The sequence below is a fragment of the Engystomops pustulosus genome, chromosome 6, assembly GCF_040894005.1.
Source record: "Engystomops pustulosus chromosome 6, aEngPut4.maternal, whole genome shotgun sequence".
Lineage (NCBI taxonomy): Eukaryota > Metazoa > Chordata > Amphibia > Anura > Leptodactylidae > Engystomops > Engystomops pustulosus.
The window spans coordinates 182,563,894-182,588,884 of NC_092416.1; the positions used below are offsets into that span (position 1 = coordinate 182,563,894).

Below are 24,991 nucleotides of genomic sequence, written 5' to 3' on the forward strand. Positions count from 1 at the left end.
TCCTGTATGTGGAGGCGGCTGTGCAGGAGGAGGTGAGGGGTCGCGGCTCTTCTATCAGGGTTACAGGGATACGGGGAGGGGGTGACCGGGCCCATAAGAAGAGAGCGGCGGCGGCTGTCACCATGTAATCTCCTCCCAGACTCCTGTACAGGTGGTGGATATACGGGACGGAGAGGGAGGGGGACACTGCGCTTCCTGTGCTCTCCAGCTGCTGCTCCTCTCCAGCTCCCCCCCCCCCCCCCAGCATGTGCCCGGATGTTAGGACTCCTCTATACACTGTATATCTTCTATATCATTAACCGGTTCGCGACTGCCCGCCGTGTATTCACGGCGGCGGTCGCATCGTGCTGCATGGAGAGGGCTCACGGGCTGAGCCCTCTCCATAGCCGGTAAGTCTTTGCTGCATATTGCAGCAAAGGCTTACCGGTAACATCCGTGATCGGTGCTAGCTAAGCTGCCGGCAGCCTCAAAGTGTACATGGCATGGAATATTTAATATCATCATTATGAAGTGCAATTTGTTACGCAGAAAACAAGCCGTCACACAGCTCTTTACGTGTAAAAATAAAAAAGTTATAGATTTTTGAAGGTGGGCAGTGAAAAATGGACATGAAAAAACAGGAAAGGGCCCGGTCCTTAACCGGTTAATCTTATGCCGTTTATAAAAGTAATTTAACCCCTCAACGACCAGTCACTTTTTCATTTTTGCGTTTTCATTTTTTACTCTTCACCCTAAAAAATGTGCAGAGCTGTGTGAGTACTAGTTTTCTGTGTAACAAATTGCACTTCATAGTGATGGTATTGAATATTCCATGGTGTGTACTGGGAAGCAAGAAAAAAATTCTGAATGCAGTGAAAATGATTTGCTCCATTTTGTTGTGGGTTTGGATTTTACACCGGATTTTTCACCGTGCGCCCCAGTTGACAGGTCTACTTTATTCTTTGGGTCGGTGCGATCACGGGGTTAAAACATGTGTATAGGTTTTATAATGTTTTCCTACATTTACAAAAATTAAAACATTTTAAAAAATAAAAAATTTTCATTTTGCCATCTTCTGGCTCTAATGACTTTTACAATATTTTGGGGTACGGAGTTGTGGGTGGAGTTATTTTTTTTTGCGAGTTTTCAATGCTCCTATTTTAAGGACTGTGCAACCTTTTGATCACTTTTTATTGAACTTTGTATGCTTAGCAAAATGCCAAAAAAGTAAAAATTTTTACATTGGGCGCTTTTTCCGTTACAGTGTTAAAGAGGACCTGTCACCCCATTTATCGGCACTAGGAGATGTTACTAAAGTAAGCAGCTCCTAGTGCTTGAACAAACGCTGCAGTGTTAGAGTGATAGCGTTACCGGAAACGTCCGGTAACGCTATCCAACACTGAAGCAGGGTACATTGGAATCATTGGACCGCTCGCAAAGTGCCTCTTTCCCGGACCGCCCCTAGCCACGCCCCAACCCCGCCCCCTCATGAATACGTCAGACAGCTTTGCGAGCTGTCCGACAATTACATTGTACCCCGCTGCAGTGTTAGATAGTGTTACCAGAAACCTCCCATAACACTATCACTCTAATACTGCAACGTTTGATCAAGCACTAGGAGCTGCTTACTTTATTAAGCAGCCCCTAGTGCCGAAAATGTGGGTGACAGGTCCTCTTTAAACACTGGGTGATTTGAATTTTTAGGTTTTTGAAATTGAATTGAATTTTTTAAACTTTTTGTTTTTACTATTTTTCAGACCCCTTAGGGTACTTTAACCCTAGGTTGTCTGATTGCTACTGCCATATACTGCCATTCTACAGTATGGCAGTATAAAAGGATTTTACACGTCATCTGTTACATTGTGCAAATTGCACATTATAATAGATAGCCTAAAACTTAAACGCCTCAGGTGTGACCTGAGGCTGTAATGGCATCGAATCGCTGCTTCCTGATGACGTCAGGGGGAGCGACAAACTGAGCCAAGATGCCGACGCACACACGCAGGTGTAAACCCTTTGATCGTCGCCGGCAAAGCTTTAACAAGCCGGCGGCGATCAAAGGGTTAACACCCGCGATTTATGTCAGTGATGGGTGTTTGCTCCATTTTGCAGTAAACACCTGGTAGGTATGAAGCGGGCTCAGCCCGAGAGCCTGCTTCATACTCCCCCCTCTGCTACAGGAAATTCAGGAACGTTCAAATGTGGCAAGAGGTTAATGATGAACTTGATGATGCTCTTATCTATCTAGAAAGCCGATGTATATAAATAAAAGATACAAAATAAATTATACATTTTTATTAACATTTCCAGGAAAACCTTCACCGTGATCGTTACTGACTGCAGGCGTCTCATTGAAAACACATATGTGATTGGGCTGAGCCCCCAGACATTTGCATTGCATTTCTAAACACAATGTAATCGCCCCATGTGACCACACCCTAAACATTGAACCCAGAAAATACGTTTTTCTTGAAAGTATCGTGTAACTTCTCCTGGTATCGGTGCAACCCTTGTCCATGTCTTCAATTGCTGATAAAATTTGTCTCATCAGGTTTCAACATTATAGGATCCTTTACTAATCTCTTCTCGTTTGAATGTCTAGCCCCTCAAGGATGGACAGAGACACGAGGGTGGAGAGAATATTCCAGCTCACCCTAGAGATTCTCTTCTATATTACTGGAGAGGTGAGAGATTGTGATGAGGTCACATGACATCATTATCTATGGGAATAACAGATGATAGGACTGGAGAGGTGAGAGATTCTGGAAATGTATGGAGGGAGATTTATCAATGTGTCTCTCCATAACCAGGATTACACAGTAGTGAAGAAGACCTCTAGTGGGCGCTGTCAGGCCCCTGTGTATGAAGGACGGGGGAGAACCCTGAGCCCAATCCCGGCTCCTCCACCTCACCCCCTGATACATGATGACATCAATGAGCAGAAGATCCTAGAAGTCACCCACAAGATGATGGAGCTGCTGACTGGAGAGGTGACACTGCTGGGAATGCTGGGACATTATACAGTAACGCTATGAAGGGATCTGGGTGATGACGGGATCATTGTGTGTGTCAGGTTCCTATAAGGTGTCAGGATGTGGCTGTCTATTTCTCCATGGAGGAGTGGGAGTATTTAGAAGGACACAAAGATGTGTACAAGGACGTCATGATGGAGGACCACCAGCCCCTCACATCAGCAGGTAATAGACAGGACTAAATCCACACGTCCTTTCATTATCTGTATGGAAAGAAGGAATTCAGTCTCTGGATGTTTCCTACAGGTAGATCCAGTAAGAGAACATCACCGGAGAGATGTCCCAGTCCTCTTCTTCTACCACAGGATTGTTCACAGGAGAAATATGTCCCACAGGATCATCAGGTAGATGGAGAGAAGACTTTATGATATATTCTCTGATCTGTGGGGGTTTATTTTAGCCATAAAAGCTTCCACTCTCGGGGGAGAGTCACATCCTCGGCATTATGAACACAGAGCGGAACTCCATCAAGGAATTTACACAACAGCAATTGATAAAGTAAAGATGTAAGCCCAGCCGCATAGTAATTTTGGCTATATTTAACAGTAGTGCGTCTCTTTGAGGTGTTATAAGAACATATTGGGACTTTCTCATGCCTTAACTGGAGGTATCTAAAAAAAATCCCTATGTCCTACAGGGATGTCCTCTTGGAGCTGCTGGTAGGTTTTAATATTAGATTCTGTCACCAATTGGGTTGCCCGTATCGGACCTGCTCATCCCAAAATGCTGCACACACTAGATTTTGGAGTTCCTTTAATGAAGGATTATGCACACAGGGGTGTATATTTAATAAGCCCTTGGACCCCTCTCAACTGTTTTACCTCCGCCCAGACATTATGAATCATGGAGAGCGTGGCTATGGAAAATTGGCCTTGTCGTGAACTTACCTCCCACCAGCACCATCTTAAGAACATTTTTTACTCTTTTTAGATCGAAAAAAGTTTTGAGAGATCCGTTGTCTCCATTTATTGTTTAAAAAAAAACCAAGTAGAATCTCTTCCTCTGTTGACCCAACGGAAATAAGACCAGAACCTCTTTTTGCACCAGGGTCAGGGTTTCTTCTTCCATGGCTTATTTATTCTCTCCCTTTTTTTTTTGGATTATCATGAACCTGTTCAGAGTCTGTTTACACACGGGAAGGAAGATAAAAATCCACAAGTAGGAGGGTAGTGTGGACCCCCTCCCAAAACCACTTGGTCCATATATTAAAAGTTAAGTTTTATATTGGTCTTCCACTTCCTCTGTACGGGAAGGAAGATGCATTATTACAGGGTTGATGGAAACCATGGAGTCCCCTCCCCCCCACCCCCCACAGGAATTATTATTGGGGTTGACGAGGAAACCCTGCGTCTTCCTTTTAGATGGCCAGGTAGTTACGGAAAACTTCTTTTTTTAATAAAATGAGGTCATACTTTGGTTCCAAAAAAAACAAAACCTTGGCTCTTGCTGAAAACTTTTTTATCTTTTTAAAACTTTTTCTAATAGATCATCCAGTACAGAAATATCTGTCACCTTCACACAATAAAGCGCAGGATCTGCTCATGGAGTCCTCGTTTCCACTCCACAGCTTCATCCAGGTTTTTCTGCCGCAGATCCGGCCCCAATAGTCACTAAATCAGCCGATGGCTCACCGCCGGGGGTAGACGTGGTTAGCAGCGCAAGCAGAGATGGGGAGAGCCCCGCACAGTATAGTATAGCACAACCAGAGGAGCACCACACAGCACTAACCAGTAGAAACGCACTACAAGGTGAAGATAGGTAGAGGGGAAATCACCGAGGTGCGTGCCTCCTCTGAAGCCACATCCCGCCAACAGTCACCTGATTCCTACAGCCAATCAGATTCTCTACTTTACTCAGAGGAGGAGGGGGATTCTCAACGCACCATACTGTGCACTCCAGCTTCCTCCTAGGTGGCAGGAAATCTTCAGTTTTCTGGATCTTCCGGATAACAGATCCATGCCAAACTGACCATAGCGAATGACAGAAAATTTACATTGATGCCAATGGGATTGGGTTATATGATATAAATTGGGTTGTTGGATATAAATTTCTTTTTTTGCAAATTCATTTTTCTTGTTAGAAATTAAATATTGTATTATAATGTATGATATATATAAATGCTGTAAACCTCTCTTTTGTTATGGATTTTTAACTGATACCTTAAACCTCTGTTAATCCTCCATTCTTTACTTTTATAACTGGGAAGGAACGGGGTGTGACATGAGCCTTAGTACATTTATTTTAAAAGGCTACAACACAAGTGCTAGATAATACATACTGTAGTAGGGGGAGATTTATCATAAGTCTCTTAGAGCAAACAATCAGACAACCAATCAGAGCTCAGCTTTCATTTTCCCACAGCTGTTTATAAAAAAAAAGCTGAGCTCTGATTGGTTTCCATGGGCAACTGGAACAGTTTTACCTCAGAAACTTTATGATAAATCTCCCCCTGTGTGTGTGACTACTCCACCCCACAGCGGGATTTTTCCCACATGTGACTAATCACATGACCATGACATCATCAAAGGCTTCTCCAATTTCACAACTTGGACCTTTTAGTTTCTCGGTTCCTATTTCTTTACAGGATTCTTTATATTTTGTTACTTTATCTTATCTTCTTTCTCTTCAGGATCAGACGATGGAGAGAGACACGAGGGTGGAGAGAATCTTCCAGCTCACCCTAAAGATTCTCTTCTATATTACTGGAGAGGTGAGAGATTGTGATGAGGTCACATGACATCATTATCTATGGGAATAACAGATGATAGGACTGGAGAGGTGAGAGATTCTGGAAATGTATGGAGGGAGATTTATCAATGTGTCTCTCCATAACCAGGATTACACAGTAGTGAAGAAGACCTCTAGTGGGCGCTGTCAGGCCCCTGTGTATGAAGGACGGGGGAGAACCCTGAGCCCAATCCCGGCTCCTCCACCTCACCCCCTGATACATGATGACATCAATGAGCAGAAGATCCTAGAAGTCACCCACAAGATGATGGAGCTGCTGACTGGAGAGGTGACACTGCTGGGAATGCTGGGACATTATACAGTAACGCTATGAAGGGATCTGGGTGATGACGGGATCATTGTGTGTGTCAGGTTCCTATAAGGTGTCAGGATGTGGCTGTCTATTTCTCCATGGAGGAGTGGGAGTATTTAGAAGGACACAAAGATGTGTACAAGGACGTCATGATGGAGGACCACCAGCCCCTCACATCAGCAGGTAATAGACAGGACTAAATCCACACGTCCTTTCATTATCTGTATGGAAAGAAGGAATTCAGTCTCTGTGTTTCCTGCAGGAATACTGATCCCCGGGGACGTGAAGGAAGAGACGGAGCTGCCAGGTCAGTATGAACATGTACTAGATCTCCTGAAAGCACAAGAGCATCACCTTCTAAATGTAACCTCTTAGCGCTCAGGGCAGTAATAGTACGTCATGGAGCCAGTGCCGGTGCAGCTCATCATTGGAGCTTTATTGGAAAACACAGGGTGTCGGCATCTGTCAGTATCTTACAGCTGACATCCCCATGTAACACCCCCTGGTCGGAACGAGCTCTTATCGGGAGTGTTAACCAGTTTAATAAATCAGTATTGCAGGGTAATATAATGAACAACCAAACAAACGTTTCCTTGTTCATGTCCTATAGTGGGCCAAGTAAAAAAAAAAGTTAAATGTTTTTAAAAAAAAAAAAAATTAATAAAAATGCCCCCAAAGCCCCAATCCATAAAAAAGTAAGAAAAAAACCCCAACAAAATGATTTTATTTATCTTGTCCCAAATAAAATGTAAAAAAAAAAGTGATTTAAAAAGTATCAATACGAAAATAGTGTTATTGTAAAGTACAACATGTCCAGTAAAAAAAAAAAAAACAAGCTCTCACCCAGTCATATAGACCAAAATTACACGTGTTATGCCACTTGGAAAATGGAGATGAGAAAATTATTGATTTCAAATCAAACACATTAGGTTTTATTTTACAAAATTAGTAAAAAAAATCTAGAACTTTGGTATCGCCTGAATCGTACTGCAGCAGTACAGCAGCCTTCTAATAGGGAATCAAGATAGGACTCAGTCCACCAATGATCAGAGATAGTCTGCAGTATCGCTAACAGGGATAGTTTTTGAGGCAGCTTGATAGGAATCCTCCCTTCCCCCCTTCCCCCTCCTCCCCTTAGCACGCTGAGCTCAGCGAGTAGGGAAATTGATAGGGACACAGTTTTGAAGGGGTCCCCTAGCACTCAATACATCACATCTGGTGGTTCTGTATATATCCTACCCTCATACTGTAGCTGCGGTCATTACCTGCTGATAGTTTTAATCACGCACCAGTGGATGGAGTATTTCTTTTCAAGTTTTCGAATTTTAATATAAATGAATAAAAGTTATATTTTAGTGACTAATGGGTATAGCTGTCCTTAGTGGGCATCATTCTTCTCTTTGTAAACAGTTGTATATATTGTATACCCAGTCACGCATGGGTTGCAATACATAAACTCTGCTTCTATCTAAGACTAAGAATAAAGATAACATGTAAAATGTAAAATAGTTATTACACAATTGATGGTTTTTCTACAAACCCCCCCTCCCCCCACACACAAAAAAGTAGAACATTTTTTAGCAATAGGGCACAGCCAACCCAAAATAGGACCACTGAAAAATACATCTAATCCCCCAAATAATAAGCCTTTACATGACAATATTAATGCCCCCTTATATAGGCTGCTCCCGTATGTAGCCTTCCTTCTGCCCCCGTATATACCCAGCTCTTGCTTCCGTATATAGCAGGGGTCAGGAACCTTTTTGGCTGAGAGAGCCATGAACGCCACAAATTTTAAAATGTTATTCTGTAAGAGCTGTACCATATGCACATGCTCCCCAGTAGATAGGTAGTCCCAGTGTCACGGGTGCCCCTGCGATCTAGGTCTCGGATCGCAGGCATACCCGTGCCCCTCCCCATGGCAGCGCCTCTTTCCTTTCTCTGATAGGAGAAAAAGTTACTATAGACTTTAAAGCAACATAGAGCAATAGCAGTCCGACTCAGCCCTGAGGTGGGGCCGCAGGAGACGGAGCAGGCGGGGATATAGACCCCAGTGGGCGCCTTTTCCTTCGGCGTACTGGTTGCCAAGCACAAGTCGTGATGGGGGTGGAGTCCCACCTCCCAATCAGTCAGTTATGGCTCTGAAGTTCCCAAGTCCCTGCAGAAACGAGGTAGGTCCGTAAAGGAGCTCAAGATTGTTGAAGCCCCATCCTTCCGGTCGTTGAGGGTGAAAGAGTATTCCCATTGGTATGGCAAATATGCTTCACAGAACGCTTCTAAAAGAGGGCGTAGATGTCTTTGTTTCTGTAATGTAATCCATGAAAGGTCCTGGTAAAGCTCCATCAAAATCCAGTTTGTTAGTCGCCTTTGCCTCGGCCATTATCGCTTCCTGCAATGTAAAGTCATGCACACAGCATGGGAAGAAAGACCCTTAGGGCAGAGCGCCCTGTATTCTCGATCTAGCTTGATCTTATTTAGCGCTGGGCCACCCAGCAGCTTGTTAAAGAGTTGTTCTATTGCTTGGGGGACATCTGTGTCTAGCACAGTTTCCGGAAGGTTCCTGAACTCTGATGTTGTTTCTACGGCCTTGATTCACGGAGTCATCCATTTGCCAGTCAGAGCTAACAATTGCTGGGTATGCAATGATAACTGAGAGTCATGAGCCTATAGTCTATCTGTGACTGTATGGTGGGATGCCTCAGAAGTGGTGACCTGTTCAAGCTGATGCATCTCGTCATGTAAGGTGGATAATTCTGCCCCGTACGATTGTTCAAGCCAGGCCACAACACTTTATGTCATGCCTTGTTGGGATAGCTCTGATATGATTGTGAAGGGCACGCAGGTCTGCGTCTGCTGGTTTCACCTGAGAGCAAGCGACACGTTGCGGGGAGGCATAATCTATTCAAGTCATTTAAAAAGATTTCAGTAGAGTGAGACAAGTAAGGGCTATGGATCTGAGAAAGCAAGGGCCTGGAAGGGGACTGCCAGGTTGGTCCATCCTGTGGCCAAACATATGAGGGGACATTAGAGCATAGCATGAGTCAGTCAGGAGGGTCTGGCTGGGGCAGCTGATTTGTTGTGCCATCAGAGGATTGGACAATTTCCGACCTCGTAAGCAATCCACTTTGCAAGCATTTTACACACCGTAGTAATCCTTGACTGCAGCGTGTATGGAATCTCCGGTCGCTGGTGTTAAGGCAGTGTGATCCCTGTGACCAACTCTGTATGTTGCCGGCTCTGATCGTAAGCAGGCATATAACCGAATACCTTTCCGCTGTGCTATTTTGGCGCATGTCAGGAGGGGGTTAAAGTGTTCAAAAGCAGAGATCTAGAAAACCACAAGAAATTGATACAGAAGGTATGTTGAAAATTTGCATAACTTTTCCGTACATAATGTCATGGGTGCTCCTGCAACCCATGTCCCGGGTCGCAGATGTACCCGTGCCCCTCTCCCTGGTGCCAGCTCCCCCTGGGTTCACTCACCTCTCCACGCTCCTGCTCCCATCTCGGCTTCCCAGTGCGCGTGTCCCTGTCTCCTGGGGCGTGTGTAGATTTAAAGGGCCAGCGCACTGCTAACTGGCGCTGGTCATTTCCTGGAATAGAATAAAAGCAGCCTCTTCCCCTCATTCCCCGCCGGATCTTCCTGCTATTTATCTGTGTTTCCATGCCATAAATCTGTGTATTGATATTCCGTTGTGACCCCGGACCTGTTCCCGTTGACACTCGTTCGCTGCCAGCGACAGAGCTGCTGCTCTGCCTCTGGCCCTAAACTTTTGCCGCCTATCTTGACCTCCTGCCTGTCTCAGACCACAAGATTTTCTTCTGACTCGGACAAAGTCACAGCTGTGGAACGACCTGGTGGTACCACGCTGCAGCATATCCAACCCACTTTGCGGCGGGCTCTGGTGAAGACCGGGTGCCACTTAGACTCCTGTCCTAGGTGTCGGCTTATGTCATCATCCGCGGTGGTCCAGTGGGTCCATTATCCCCGAAGCCTGACAGTAAGATCCGGCCATGGACCCCGCCAAGGTTCCGCTGTCTAAACTGGCTGATCTTTCCACCGTTGTGGTCCAGCAGATGGCCGTGCAGGGAGAACAGCTTGGTCAAGTCACCGCCATGTTGCAGCAACTGATGGCTCCTCAGCAACCGCAGCAAGCTCCTGCGGCTCCTCCCGCTACTCTGGTTAGCCTGCCTTCTGCTGAACCTAGGCTGAGAATCTCAATGCCGTCAAAGTATGATGGAGACCCCAAGTTGTGCAGTGCTCCCTGCAAATCTAACTTATGCCTTCTCAATTGGTCACAGAACAGTCTTAGGTGGCATTCATCATCAGTCTCCTCTCTGGGAAGGCCCTGGCCTGGGCCACTCCTCTCTGAGATGGGGACGATCCGCTCACGGCTACTCTCACAGCATTCCTCACAGAATTCCGGTCCGTTTTTGAAAACATGCCCAGGTGTCTTCAGCTGAGACTGCACTGCTGAACCTGTGTCAGGGAGACTCATCTGTTGGTGACTATGCGGTTCGGTTTCGTACCCTGGCCTCTGAAGGTACCTGAAATTATGCAGCCCTGACTGACCTTTAAAAAGAGACTTTTTAAAAGTTAAAGATGTTCTGTCCGCACGTGACCTGCCGTCTACTCTGAGAGAACCCATCTCGTTGTCCACTCGGATTGATATCCGGTTTAAGGAGAGTGCTGAAGAACTAAGTCTCGAACAACCACAAGACTGGGTTCAACGTTTGCCTCGCTTGGCACCTGCCTTCCAAGGCCGCTTCAACCTCCTTCCGTGTCCATTGCAGATGAATCTATGCAAGTGGATAGAGCTTGGCTGTCTCCCCAGGAACGTTCCATGCGTCGTTAGGAGGACCTCTGTCTGTATTGTGCCAGTCCAGAACAGTTCCTTGGAGCTTTTCCTGTCCGTCCTCGGCGTCCAGGAAACGTCCGCACCTAGGGTTCTTGAACTTTGACGTATTTTCAAAGAAGCAAGCAGAGACTTTGCCACCACACTGCCCCTACGACTGCCCTGCTGATATGCTGCAGGGTGCGTCTCCTCCCCGGGGTCGGTTGTACCCCCTTTCTGTGCCTGAGAATGCAGCAATGTCGGACTATATCAAAAAGAACCTGCAGAAGGGGTTTACACGTAAATCCTCTTCTCTGGCTGGTGCACGCTTCTTCTTCGTGACCAAGAAATATGGGTCACTCTGTCCATGCATTGATTACCGTTGTTCTTAATAAAGTCACAGTTAAGAACCGCTATCCATTGCCCTTGATCCCAGAGCTCTTCGACCACCTGCGTGGAGCCAAGATCTTCTCCAAACTGGACCTTTGTGTGGCCTACAACCTCAGCCGTATTCGCAAGGATGACGAACGGAAGACCGCCTTTAACACTTGAGATGGACATTTCGAGTATCTGGTAATGCCGTTCGAGCTGTTCAAAGCACTAGCCGTTTTCCAAGAATTTGTCTACGACATCTTCAGGGATCTGCTATATACCTGGTCTTGGTCTATCTAGATGATATTATGGTGTTCTCTCCAGAACTTGACTCCCACCAGTCCCATGTACAGCAAGTCCTACGCGAAACTCGAAAAATGCCAATTTCACCAGCGGAGCCTTCCTTTCCTCGGCTATATTATCTCCAACAGAGGCCTCCAGATGGATCTTGCCAAGTTGTCTGCTGTTCTTCAATGGCCACGTCCGGTAGGACTACGTGCAATACAGAGATTCCTGGGCTTTGCAAAACATTACCAGCAGTTTATCCCGCACTTCTCCACTCTTGTATCTCCTATTGTGGCAGCTGAAGAGGCCTCCTCAAGATTAAAATCTGCCTTTGCCTCTGCCCCTGTTCTCATTCTGCCTGATACACCTCTTCCTCTGTCCGTTTCATTGGAGGTTCCTGCGGTAGAAGAGTTGGTGCAGGACCTCAAATCGATCTGGGAACAGACTTGTCAGTCTCTACTTTCGGCCTCTGCCTGCACCAAGACCCAGGCCGATAAGAAACGCAGGTCTCCTTCAGTCTTCAGTCCGGGTGATAACGTGTGGAAATCATCCAGATATGTCCAGATGAAAATCCCCAGCTACAAGCTTGGACCATGTTTTCTGGGGTTGGTGAATCGCATAAACCCTGTGGCGTATAAACTCCGCCTTCCTCCCACTATGCGCATCCCAAACTCCTTCCATGTCTCTCTCCTGAAGCCTGTCATCTTGAACCACTTCTCGGCAACCTCCTACTCCTGAGGCTGATTCCTCTGATGTCTTTGTGGTAAACGAGGTCCTGGACATGAAGACAGTGAGAGGTAAGCGGTTTTGGGCCTGAGCAGAGATCAGGGGAACCTGAGAATACATTCTGGACTGCAGCCGCCTGCAAATGGTTCCTTCAGACCAAGAAAAGGGGGAGACCGAAAAGGGGGGCACTGTCACGGCTGCTCCTGCGACCCGCGTCGCAGAAGGACCCGTGTCCCTCTCTGTAGCTCCCGCTTTGCCTGTGTTCACTCACATCTCTACGCTTCTGCTCCCGTCCTGGCTGCCCAGCGCGCGCCAGTGAGCCAGTGCATTGCTGATTGGCACTGATTGGCACTGGACATTTCCTGGAATAGAATAAAAGCCGATCTCTCCTAGCATTCCCTGACGAATCACCATGCTATATGCCCAAGAGAAAGCTTGTTTCCTTGTCATATATCTGTGTATTGATCTTTCGTTGTTCCCGTTTACGCTCCTCAGCTGCGGGCCCTGACCTTCTGCTCTGCCTCTGACCCTGAACCTCTGACTCCTGTCTTGACCTTCTGCCTGTCCCCAACCAAGAACTTGCCTTCTAAATCTGTACCTCGCCTTGGCTGCCACCGCTAGACAAAGTCGTACCTGTGGAACGAACTGGTGGTACCACGCCATAGGAAATCCAACCTGCTTTGTTGCAGGCTTTGTTGAAGACCAGGTGCCACTGGTGGTTCAATAGGGCCTCTACCCCTGAAGCCTGACACATAAACAAAATAAATTATTTGATAAAAGTGGAAGACCACGTTAAGTCAAAAAAAGGGTTAAAGTACCAAGTAAGAGTTTATCAAACATTTTTGTTTGCATTTCCATTTTTTTTTTATTTAACTGTATTTTTATTGATTTTTTTCCTTTTATAGACATTCCATGTATCATAGCAAAATATAGCATTGTACATAGTATAATGACTGGAGTATCCCTGGTCGCAGCCAGGATAGTATATTATTATAAAACATTAAAACCGTATAACAAGATAACAGTGTAACAGTAAGGCAGTGTTGGCTGAACACTATATGAACACGAGACAAGGGTAAAACACAAAGGGGAAGTTGGGGGTCAGTGCATTTCCATTTTTATGCCAGGATTTGTAACTTTTTATTAGTCTTCGTCCAAAAATTGGGCAAGTTCAAAGCGACCCCAGGTGCTTTATTGTAGAACAAGCCAGAAAGTGGTTTAAGTTATAGCCCAAATCTATAACCGCTCCTGGATTCTGTTTGTTACAACAGAGGAAAGACCTTCCACCTGAGGCTGGTAATGGATAAAGCAGATTACTCGGCCCTTTGCCCAACACAAACTTACTGAGCACTGATTGTTCTAAAAAGGAGCTCGGGTCAGGAAGGATCGGAAGATCTTCAGCAACCTAGAAAGGGAATCTATAAAATATCAGAATATTATAACATTTTATGTTTTCTTGGCAGATGACTGCAGCAGGAGCTCGGAGGGACGTCTGATATCTTCAGATTTTAAAGTAGAAGAATTTGAAGTCACAGGAGATACATATGAAGAGAGAGATCCATCCTCAGCACTACACAGCAATGGTCCTCCACCTGTTTCTTTGTTATTTGACCCATCTTTTTCCTCATCACAGACTGGGAAACCAGATGTAATCCACAAATTAGATGGTGAACAACAACTAATTCACACAGAAGAGAAGCCATTTTCATGTTCAGAATGTGGGAAATGTTTTGTCCGAAAATATGATCTTGTTAAACATCAGATGATTCACAATGGGAAGAAGCCATTTTCATGTTCAGAATGTGGGAAATGTTTTGTCCGAAAATATGATCTTGTTAAACATCAGAGAATTCACACTGGCGAGAAGCCATTTTCATGTTCAGAATGTGGGAAATGTTATAATGACAAATCACATCTTGTTAAACATCAAAGAATTCACACCGGGGAGAAGCCATTTTCATGTTCAGAATGTGGGAAATGTTATAGGTGGAAATCAGATCTTGTTAAACATCAGAGATTTCACACTGGGGAGAAGCCATTTTCATGTTCAGAATGTGGGAAATGTTTTTTCCAAAAACAAGATCTTGTTAAACATCAAAGAATTCACACTGGGGAGAAGCCATTTTCATGTTCAGAATGTGGGAAATGTTATAATGACAAATCACATCTTGTTAAACATCAGAGAATTCACACAGGCGAGAATATATTCTCATGTTTAGTATGTGGGGAAAAATACAGTGATAATTCGGCTTTTGTTAAACATCAGAGACTTCACCAAGGAGAAAAACCATTTTCATGTTCAGAATGTGGGAAATGTTTTACCCACAAGTCAGATCTTGTTAAACATCAGAGAATTCACACCGGGGAGAAGCCATTTTTTTGTTCAGAATGTGGGAAATGTTTTATCCAAAACTCATGTCTTGTTAAACATCAGAGAAGTCACACAGGGGTGAAGCCGTTTTCATGTTCAGAATGTGGGAAATGTTTTGTCCAAAAATCAGATCTTGTTACACATCAGAAAAGTCACACCGGGGAGAAGTCATTTTCATGTTCAGAATGTGGGAAATCTTTTAGCCGAAAATCAGGTCTTGTTGGTCATCAAAGAATTCACACAGGGGAAAAGCCATTTTCATGTTCAGATTGTGGGAAATGTTTTATCCAAAAATCATATCTTTTTAAACATCGGAGATTTCACACTGGGGTAAAGCCATTTTCATGTTCACAATGTGGAAAATGTTTTATCCAAAAATCAGATCTTGTTAAACATCAGAGAGTTCACACAGGGGAGAAGCCATTTTCATGTTCAGAATGTGGGAAATCTTTTAACCAAAAATCATGTCTTGTTAAACATCAGAGAATTCACACTGGGGAGAATCCATTTTCATATTCATAATGTGGGAAATCTTTTAACAAAAAAAATAGCTTGTTAAAAATCAGAGAATTCACACTTTTTTATTTCATTTTTATTAATAAAAAGAGAATAAGAATCACAGAGAAAGACTGCAATCTCATTTTTGAAAATCACTGTTTCATGTACACAATAATCTCAAATATTTTCACATATATGCGCTGTACCCTTTTGTACCACCAGACAGCCCAGGGTCTGACTCCCAGACAAGCCCGTTGGTTGTTGTTTTTCTCACGTTCCAACCTGCTAATTCATTTCCATCCTGCGGACAACAATGTAAGGGCTGATGCTCTGTCCCGTGCTTCGGATGTTGTTGGAGAAGAGCCAGTTCCTTAGGCATATCATTTCTCCTGAACAGCTTGTTGTTGCAGCTCCGGTGGATCTTCGGCAGCTACTTCCCGGCAAGGCGTACGTTAGACCAGCTCTCTGGAAGAGGATTCTGTCTTGGGTACATTCGTTGCAAGTGGCTGGGCACCCAGGGGTGCAACGTTCCGTGGCCCTCATCTCCAGCTAATACTGTTGGCAAGACCTGATCAAATTTGTTCGGGATTTTGTGGGATCCTGCTCCTGTGTCCGTAACAAAGCCTCTCATCTCAAACCACCTAGACTGTTACTTCCGTTGCCAATACCCAGTCGCCCGTGGTTTCACCAAACACATCAACCCACTGGCCTACAAGTTCTGCATTCCTCCATCGATGCACATCCCAAACTTCTTTCGTGTCTCCCTATTGAAAGATGTCATCTTGAACCGCTTCTCTCCGCAATCTTCCCCTGCTCCTGAGGCTGACTCCCCAGATGTCTATGAAGTTATGGATTTCATGTCTAGAACCTCCTTGAGAGGTAAGCGGTTCTTTCTTGTAGACTGGAAGGGTTTCAGGCACGAAGAGAGATCCTGGGAGACAAAGAGAATATCTTGGATTGAAGGAGGTTTCTGGGGACCAAGAAGAGGGGGAGGCCAAAGGGGGGGGGTAATGTCGCGGGTGTCCCTGCGATTGATGCCTCGGATCGCAGGAACACCTGTGCCACTCTCCGTGGCGGGGCTGCCCCATTCCCCGGACCGCACTTACCTCACCACGATCCTGTTCCCGTCTGGGCTAAGCCACACATGTGACCCCTCCTCCCAGGACACATGCGCCAGCACTCGAAAGTTTAAAGGGCCAGCGCACCCCTGATTGGCGCTGGCACTTCTGGCTTTCCCATAAAGACCAGCGGCTCTCATCAGTACCCGCCGGATCTTTGCGCTCATTAGCCTCTGAGAAAGCTTCCTTGTGTTGTTCCTGTGACCTTCCTTGTTCCCGATCCCTGACTTGCCAGAATTCCTGTTGTGACCTTGGACCCGACCTCTGCCGCCAGCCCTGACTGACTGCCTATTCCTGGATTGAGTCTGGATTACGATTCTGTGCTTCGCCCTTGGCTGTGATAGCACATGTGGAACTACCTGGTGGCACCCTGCCGCAGTAAATCCATCCCGCTTTGCGGCGAGCTCTGGAGAAGACCAGGTGCCACTTAGACTCCGGTCCCAGGTGTCGGCTAGTACCATCTCCCGCAGTGGTCCAGGGGGGAGGGTCCACTGACCCAGAACCCTGACAGTTTGTAGGTGCTTGGTTCAGGTCACCATCAATGGGGAGACCCTACCTGCATCAATCGACACTGGTTTTCAGGTGACCTCTATACACAGCTCAACCTTCGAGAGATGCAAAAGAGGAGCCTCACTATTACAGCCTCCAAAAAATTAATTAAACATCATTACTACTAATGGGAAAACTGTACCCACACGCGGCAACTGGTCGCCCACTATAAACATCAGAGATACTGAGTTATCCAGACATAGTAACCCAAGTGCCTGAAGATGGTAACCTCGCCCTGGTGTTGGGTACCAATTTCCTCTGCCACTGCTACCCAGAAGTGTTCAAGACTCTCCAGAATTCCCTACCATCAATACAGAGTGACTCCAAAAAGGCGACAATGCAAGTGTAACAAAAGTTTGATCAAAGGTCCACAGCCCGTCCGTCTGCAATCATGGACTGAGCCGTTGGTATGGTGCCAAGCCTGTAAGTGTGTCCAAGGTCAAGACTACCAGACCTTGGTAGAACCCTTACCAGCTGATGAAGATCTACCCATTTTGGTGGCGGGTCAGGTCACTGTATCTCGAGCCCAAGTCCCTTGTTAAATGTGGGAGTCTCCCCGGTGGAAGATACAAAGCCATTGCCACCCTCTTCTGTGTTCACCCTGAAGACTTGGTGGAAACCTCCCTGTCTGCCTCACAACAGTTGGAAGTCAACCGAAGTGCTGAAGGCAAACCTGCTGATCAATCCTGGTGGCTTGAGCTCAATATTGGTGATGATGACATCACTCCTGCTTATCAGGTGCAAGATGTACTGGAAGTCGTTATGCAACACCGCCAGGCTTTCAGCAAATACCCATCGGACTTTGGGCAGACCACCTTCAGCTTGTGCAGTGCCCGGGCACCTTTTAGTGGTTAATGGAGAGATTTTTGGGACATAGGAACTTTGAAACCATCCTACTATACCTAGACGACTTTATTATCTACGTGGATCACCTCCAACATCTGGCTGAAGGTTTCCAAATCCTGACCCAGCATGGGTTGAAGGTCATCTGCTACAGCCTAGCGTAAAATAGCTAGGGCACGTGGTGAGTGCTGACGGAATTGAGCCTGACCCTGACAAGGTCGCAGCTGTTCACGACTGGCCTACCACATCTACAATCCGGAATGTCAAGAGCTTCTTGGGATTGGCCAGCTACTGCCGGTGGTTTATCCTGAAGATTGCCCAGCTAGCTGCGCCCCTGCTCGAACCCTTAAAGGGATTTCCTAAGGATGGCTAGAGGTCCAGAGTGCCCATCAACTGGACAGCAGAACAAGAAGCTGCATTTCAGATGCTGAAGCAAAGGTTGATGAAGATGTTAGAATATCAGGATTATATTATAGCTTTTTCAAGTTGGAGTTACTGGCGTTAGTCTGGGCACTGACTGAACCTGCAGGCTTGCCAATTTCAACTTCACCATTAAGTACGGAGCTAGAAGACAAATGACAACGGGGATGCCTTGTCCCATCTCCTTTCTCCAGATGTCCAGAACGTCAAGAAATCCACATTTTATGCTCGTTTCACATGACAAGATACTTTGCTTTCTGAGGCGGCCCCTTGTCCACAACAAGTCTGTACCACCAGCGGAAAAGGACCTCTGGTTGTGTCTCCAGGCCGAAAGTTGAGCGATCGTAGAAGTAATGGACTAACTTTCCAGTGGGTGAGTCCCTGAGAGGATCCATTGGTGTCCCAACTGTGGCGCCAAAGGGAGATTCTAAGCATATATCAGGGCCTATTGAAAATGAGAGCTTTGGACCCTATTACCTATGACCGAATGTATCATAGTGCTGGATATGTATCATGAAAAGTCCTGACACTTTGGTACTCAAAAGACTGAGGCTACCCTCAGGTGGCGGTTCTACTGGATGAACATGAAGCACAACATCAAAGCCTAGTGTCGGGAGTGCCTGTCCTTTTCCATCGGTTGCAGAGAGTGACACAATAAAAGAGCTCCCTTACACCCCATCGTGAGTCGTTGTTCCCTGGAGATTGTGGCCCTAGATTAAGTGAAGTTGGGTTCCAGGTCCAGCCATGTCTACACTATGACCATCATAGACCATTACACTAAGTTTGTGGTGGCGGTGACAGTCAAGGACCTGACCGGCAGAACCACTGCCCAGACTACCCAGGGTCAACATTCGAGACCCAACTGTTCCAAGAGTTGTGTGCTTTCCACATTTGCAAGATTCAAAGACCACACCGTATCATACCCAGGGAAATGGACTGTGTGAAAAAATGAACCAGTCCCTCATCAACATGTACCCTACCACCTGTCAAAAGGGCTGACTGGCCGAAACTCCTACCTGAGTTGGTGTACCTCTACAACAACACCACTCACTGCTCCACTGGATACACCCTCTACTAACTGATTTTTGGGAGGCATGGCCATCTGCCAGCAGATATGGCCCTGGACATGGAAGGCCCTGACTCACAGTCTCTGCTTTTCCAGACTGATCCAAGACACCAAGACATCTGGCAGATGCCAGAGAGAACGTAGTACTAAGAACTAATACAGCTCTCACTCAAGACCCTGTGGCTGTCCCAGACGTGTCACCTCCTCCAATGGTTCCAGCCCAGGCCCCCCCTGCAATCCCATCTACTGCCATCTGAGGCCATTGTGGATCAACACTGCCAGGAACGAGAGGCCCAGCGCTTCATGGCAGGATGGTCAACGAAAGGCGCTTGGATTCAGCAGAACCCTAAGACCGGACAAGTCCGGGCCTTTGACAAGCACAGGAGCTTCGGTTTTCCTACGAGGACTATACGTGGCTGGAAGAATTCATCCCCTACCAGAGCGCCTCCACAACTTAAAGGTGGGAGAATATATTGAATTCAGTCAGTTTCCCAAGCGGTGACCCACGTCAGTGCCCCGTCCACAGTGATTGTGAGTGTGGACCACATTGCCTTCCATGGGCCTGGTATGGTTCAATGGAACACCCCAGGCCGTCTACATCATCCAGTGCTACCAGGCGTCCTTCGTGGCTGAGGAAGTACCTGCGGAAGATCTACCCTCAGATGATCCGGTGATAGGATCCTGACCAGCTGCCTCCTATGAGTGGGGAGATGTCCTGGCCCCAGACAAACTGGAAACTGCTGAAGGGTCCATCTTCCTGTTCATGGATCCCTCCATGGTGATGACCAGTACAGATTTCCTGGTTGCTGCTACTGACACTCCAGAGACCAGCAACCCTGCTAAGACAGATGACATCCTGGAGGAATCTGCAGTTCCATTTGCTTCCACCGTGTGTGCCAGAAGGCTGCTTAGCTTCTGCACCTCACGTCAGACCCACACTGAGTCAGTATTCCAGACCAGGAAGCAGAGGTGTCTCAGGCCTGCAGCCAGGTGTCTAGGGCCTGAGGACATAGATCCACCATCAGGACTCTGTCCCATCTTTACCAGCCCAGCCTGAAGCCATTATCCAGGCTGTGAGCAACACCTTCCTGTGGACCTGCACTCCGACCAGCTATCATTTCCAGCTGAAGTTCTGCTGATGTCTAAGCCCATTGCCTGCTGTTCGCTGGTCCAATAAAGAACTATAAGTTATTTTGCACAACATGCCTCTAAGTGAAGCCTGGATTAGGCTGTTCACCATCACCTGCTCTCCATCTTCCATCATCAGGGATTGGGGGTGCATCTACACATCGGGGTTGCCCCAGGGAGAAACCTATTCTATCAGCCTCTCCCTCCATTTTCTTACACACACCACCTGCTAGAGACCTGCCAGGCTCTGGACAAGGCCTCCATTCCCGTATACCAAGCCCCATGCCCATCACGTACCTAAGGCTGCAACAGCCAGCCTTTCAGGTATTCCGGGCCCCGGCTTCACCCAGGCCACTAGAAAGGCTAGGCCCCTATGAGGGATGTTGCACCTGCAGAATCCTACCATAGGTAGGAGAAGGGGCGTTATGATTGCAGTTGCAGGGGGTCGGACCGCGACCAGCCCTGCGTAGTGGATGTTACAGTACAGTGTAACAGAATCATGTGTGTGCCGCGCCAAAACAGATAAAGGACAGTATCAGTGCAATGCACGGGGCAGACGCTGTTACATTGAATAGTACCGGCCCCGGGCTCGGATGTCAGTGGACACTGCTCTGGCTGAAAGTAGTGGAAGAGCAAGGAGCAATAAACGGACTCCTCTGCCATCGTGCACACAGCTAACAGGACTGGGGAGATCTCTGAGGGGGCACTGCTGCACCGGCCCTATCGCTCAGCCCCCTGCTACACACACACAGCTCCGTAATACACACATTATACACACACAGCTCCGCTATACACACATTATACACACACAGCTCCGCTATACACACATTATACACACACAGCTCCGCTATACACACATTATACACACACACAGCACCACTATACACACATTATACACACACACAGCTCCGCTATACACACACAGCTCTGCTATACACACACACAGCTCCGCTATACACACATTATACACACACACACAGCTCCTCTATACACATATTATACACACAAACAGCTCCGCTATACACACATTATACACACACAGCTCCGCTATACACACATTATACACACACAGCTCTGCTATACACACATTATACACACACAGCTCTGCTATACACACATTATACACACACACAGCTCCGCTATACACACATTATACACACACACAGCTCCGCTATACACACGTTATACACACACAGCTCCGCTATACACACATTATACACACACACAGCTCTGCTATACACACATTATACACACACACAGCTCTGCTATACACACATAATACACACACAGCTCCGCTATACACACATTATACACACACACAGCTCCGCTATACACACATTATACACACACACAGCTCCGCTATACACACATTATACACACACACAGCTCCGCTATACACACATTATACACACACACAGCTCCGCTATACACACATTATACACACACACAGCTCCGCTATACACACACACACAGCTCCGCTATACACACATTATACACACACAGATCCGCTATACACACATTATACACACACACAGCTCCGCTATACACACATTATACACACACAGCTCCGCTATACACACATTATACACACACAACTCCGATATACACACACAGCTCCGCTATACACACATTATACACACACAACTCCGATATACACACACAGCTCCGCTATACACACATTATACACACACAGCTCCGCTATACACACATTATACACACACAGCTTCGCTATACACACACATTATATACACACACAGCTCCGCTATACACACATTATACACACACACAGCTCCGCTATACACACATTATACACACACACAGCTCCGCTATACACACATTATACACACACACAGCTCCGCTATACACACATTATACACACACACAGCTCCGCTATACACACATTATACACACACACAGCTCCGCTATACACACATTATACACACAGCTCCGCTATACACACATACATTATACACACACACAGCTCCGCTATACACACATTATACACACACAGCTCCGCTATACACACACAGCTCCGCTATACACACATTATACACACACAGCTCTGCTATACACACATTATACACACACACAGCTCCGCTATACACACATTATACACACACACAGCTCCGCTATACACACATTATACACACACACAGCTCCGCTATACACACATTATACACACACAGCTCTGCTATACACACATTATACACACACACAGCTCCGCTATACACACATTATACACACACACAGCTCCGCTATACACACAGTATACACACACACAGCACCGCTATACACACATTATACACACACAGCCCCGCTATACACACATTATACACACACACAGCTCCGCTATACACACATTATACACACACAGCTGTGCTATACACACATTATACACACACAGCTCCGCTATACACACATTATACACACACACAGCTCCGCTATACACACATTATACACACACAGCTCCGCTATACACACATTATACACACACACAGCTCCGCTATACACACATTATACACACACAGCTGTGCTATACACACATTATACACACACAGCTCCGCTATACACACATTATACACACACACAGCTCCGCTATACACACATTATACACACACAGCTCCGCTATACACACATTATACACACAGCTCCGCTATACACACATTATACACACACAGCTCCGCTATACACACATTATACACACACAGCCCCGCTATACACACATTATAGACACACAGCTCCGCTATACACACATTATACACACACACAGCTCCGCTATACACACATTATACACACACAGCACTGCTATACACACATTATACACACACAGCTCCGCTATACACACATTATACACACACAGCTCTGCTATACACACATTATACACACACACAGCTCTGCTATACACACATTATACACACACAGCTCCGCTATACACACATTATACACACACACAGCTCCGCTATACACACATTATACACACACAGCTCTGCTATACACACATTATACACACACAGCTCTGCTATACACACATTATACACACACAGCTCCGCTATACACACATTATACACACACAGCTCCGCTATACACACATTATACACACACAGCTCTGCTATACACACATTATACACACACAGCTCCTCTATACACACATTATACACACACAGCTCTGCTATACACACATTATACACACACACAGCTCCGCTATACACACATTATACACACACACAGCTCCGCTATACACACATTATACACACACAGCACTGCTATACACACATTATACACACACATCTCTGCTGCAGACTCTCTGTACATCCTGAGGTAACGCTGAACCCTCTGAGCAGAGAATCCTGTCAGACCTGGACATGTGACCCCATGACTCCTCCCACACACGGGGCTGGTCACATGACTATGACATCATCACAAGTCCTGTATGTGGAGGCAGCTGTGCAGGAGGAGGTGAGGGGTCGCGGCTCTTCTATCAGGGTTACAGGGATACGGGGAGGGGGTGACCGGTCCCATAAGAAGAGAGCGGCGGCGGCTGTCACCATGTAATCTCCTCCCAGACTCCTGTACAGGAGATGGTGGATATACGGGACGGAGAGGGAGGGGGACACTGCGCTTCCTGCGCTCTCCGGCTGCTGCTCCTCTGGTTGTGCCTCCTTCTGCTGAAGTCCTGACTCTGAAATATAATGATGTGATATATTAATGTAAGGTTTTACATTTACCCTAATAACTTTTTCATACTTTGTGCAAGTTAATTTTTTGAGCTAACTTTTCATTGCTACCATTTTAAGGACTGTGCAACCTTTCAACCTGTTCCCGGCAGGGCTGAGCCTTCTACATACTAACACCCACAGTCCGTGCTGGCACTGATTGCAGGTGTTTATCCTTTAAAGGCCTTGGCAAAGCTGCCAGGGACATTTAAATCCTAGAGGCGCATGGGTGCCACCATCTTGGATTCAATTGCCGTCATCTATGAGGTCATCGGGGGCAGCGATCAGTTGCAATGACAGCCTCGGTTCTTATGAAGACCCGAGGCTGTCTGGTTTTAACCTATTTATTAAACTGCACGGTTTGCACATTGTATTGAATGATGTGGTAAATCTCCATACAGTAGTATGGTAGTATATGGTAGGATCAATCACACAACCTGGGGTAGAAGTACCCTAGAGGGTCTGATAAATATAAATAAATTAAAAAAAGTTAAAAGAAAACAAAGTCTATTCAAATATTCAAATCACCTCCTCAACAGTATAAGTCATTAACATGTTAGGTATCGCCGCTTCCCATAATGTCCTATCAAAATATAATAGTGGGTATTTCCACTAAAATAGCACCCACATGCTGATAGAATTTGTCTCATCTTATTTCCATTCTGGTTTCTACATTATAGGATCCTTTACTAATCTCATCTCCTTTTAACCACTGGTCCCTCAAGGATGGGAAATGAGAAGGACACGAGGGTGGAGAGAATCTTCCAGCTCACCCTAGAGATTCTCTTCTATATTACTGGAGAGGTGAGAGATTGGGATGAGGTCACATGACATCATTATCTATGGGAATAACAGATGATAGGACTGGAGGTGAGAGATTCTGGAAATGTATGGAGGGAGATTTATCAATGTGTCTCTCCATAACCAGGATTACACAGTAGTGAAGAAGACCTCTAGTGGGCGCTGTCAGGCCCCTGTGTATGAAGGACGGGGGAGAACCCTGAGCCCAATCCCGG

General features: G+C 46.2%; 2 protein-coding genes across 2 annotated transcripts in view; both read left to right on the forward strand.

Annotated features, from left to right (window-relative positions):
- Positions 1-3,212: 3,212 nt before the first annotated feature.
- On the forward strand, positions 3,213-6,176 carry LOC140065417 (oocyte zinc finger protein XlCOF29-like). Its single transcript, XM_072113037.1, has 3 exons — positions 3,213-3,355; positions 5,641-5,721; positions 5,848-6,176. Exons 1-3 carry the CDS (start codon positions 3,245-3,247, stop codon positions 6,070-6,072), a joined length of 417 nt encoding a protein of 138 aa, XP_071969138.1. The 5' UTR covers positions 3,213-3,244; the 3' UTR covers positions 6,073-6,176.
- Positions 6,177-6,225: 49 nt separating this feature from the next.
- LOC140065429 (uncharacterized) overlaps positions 6,226-24,991 on the forward strand; it is a 37,728-nt gene continuing 18,962 nt past the window's right edge. Inside the window, exons 1-3 of the mRNA XM_072113051.1 lie at positions 6,226-6,358; positions 13,733-14,854; positions 24,876-24,885. Of these exons, the coding sequence (XP_071969152.1) occupies positions 6,277-6,358; positions 13,733-14,854; positions 24,876-24,885 (1,214 nt within the window). The 5' untranslated portion in view covers positions 6,226-6,276. The remainder of the gene's footprint in view (positions 6,359-13,732; positions 14,855-24,875; positions 24,886-24,991) is intronic.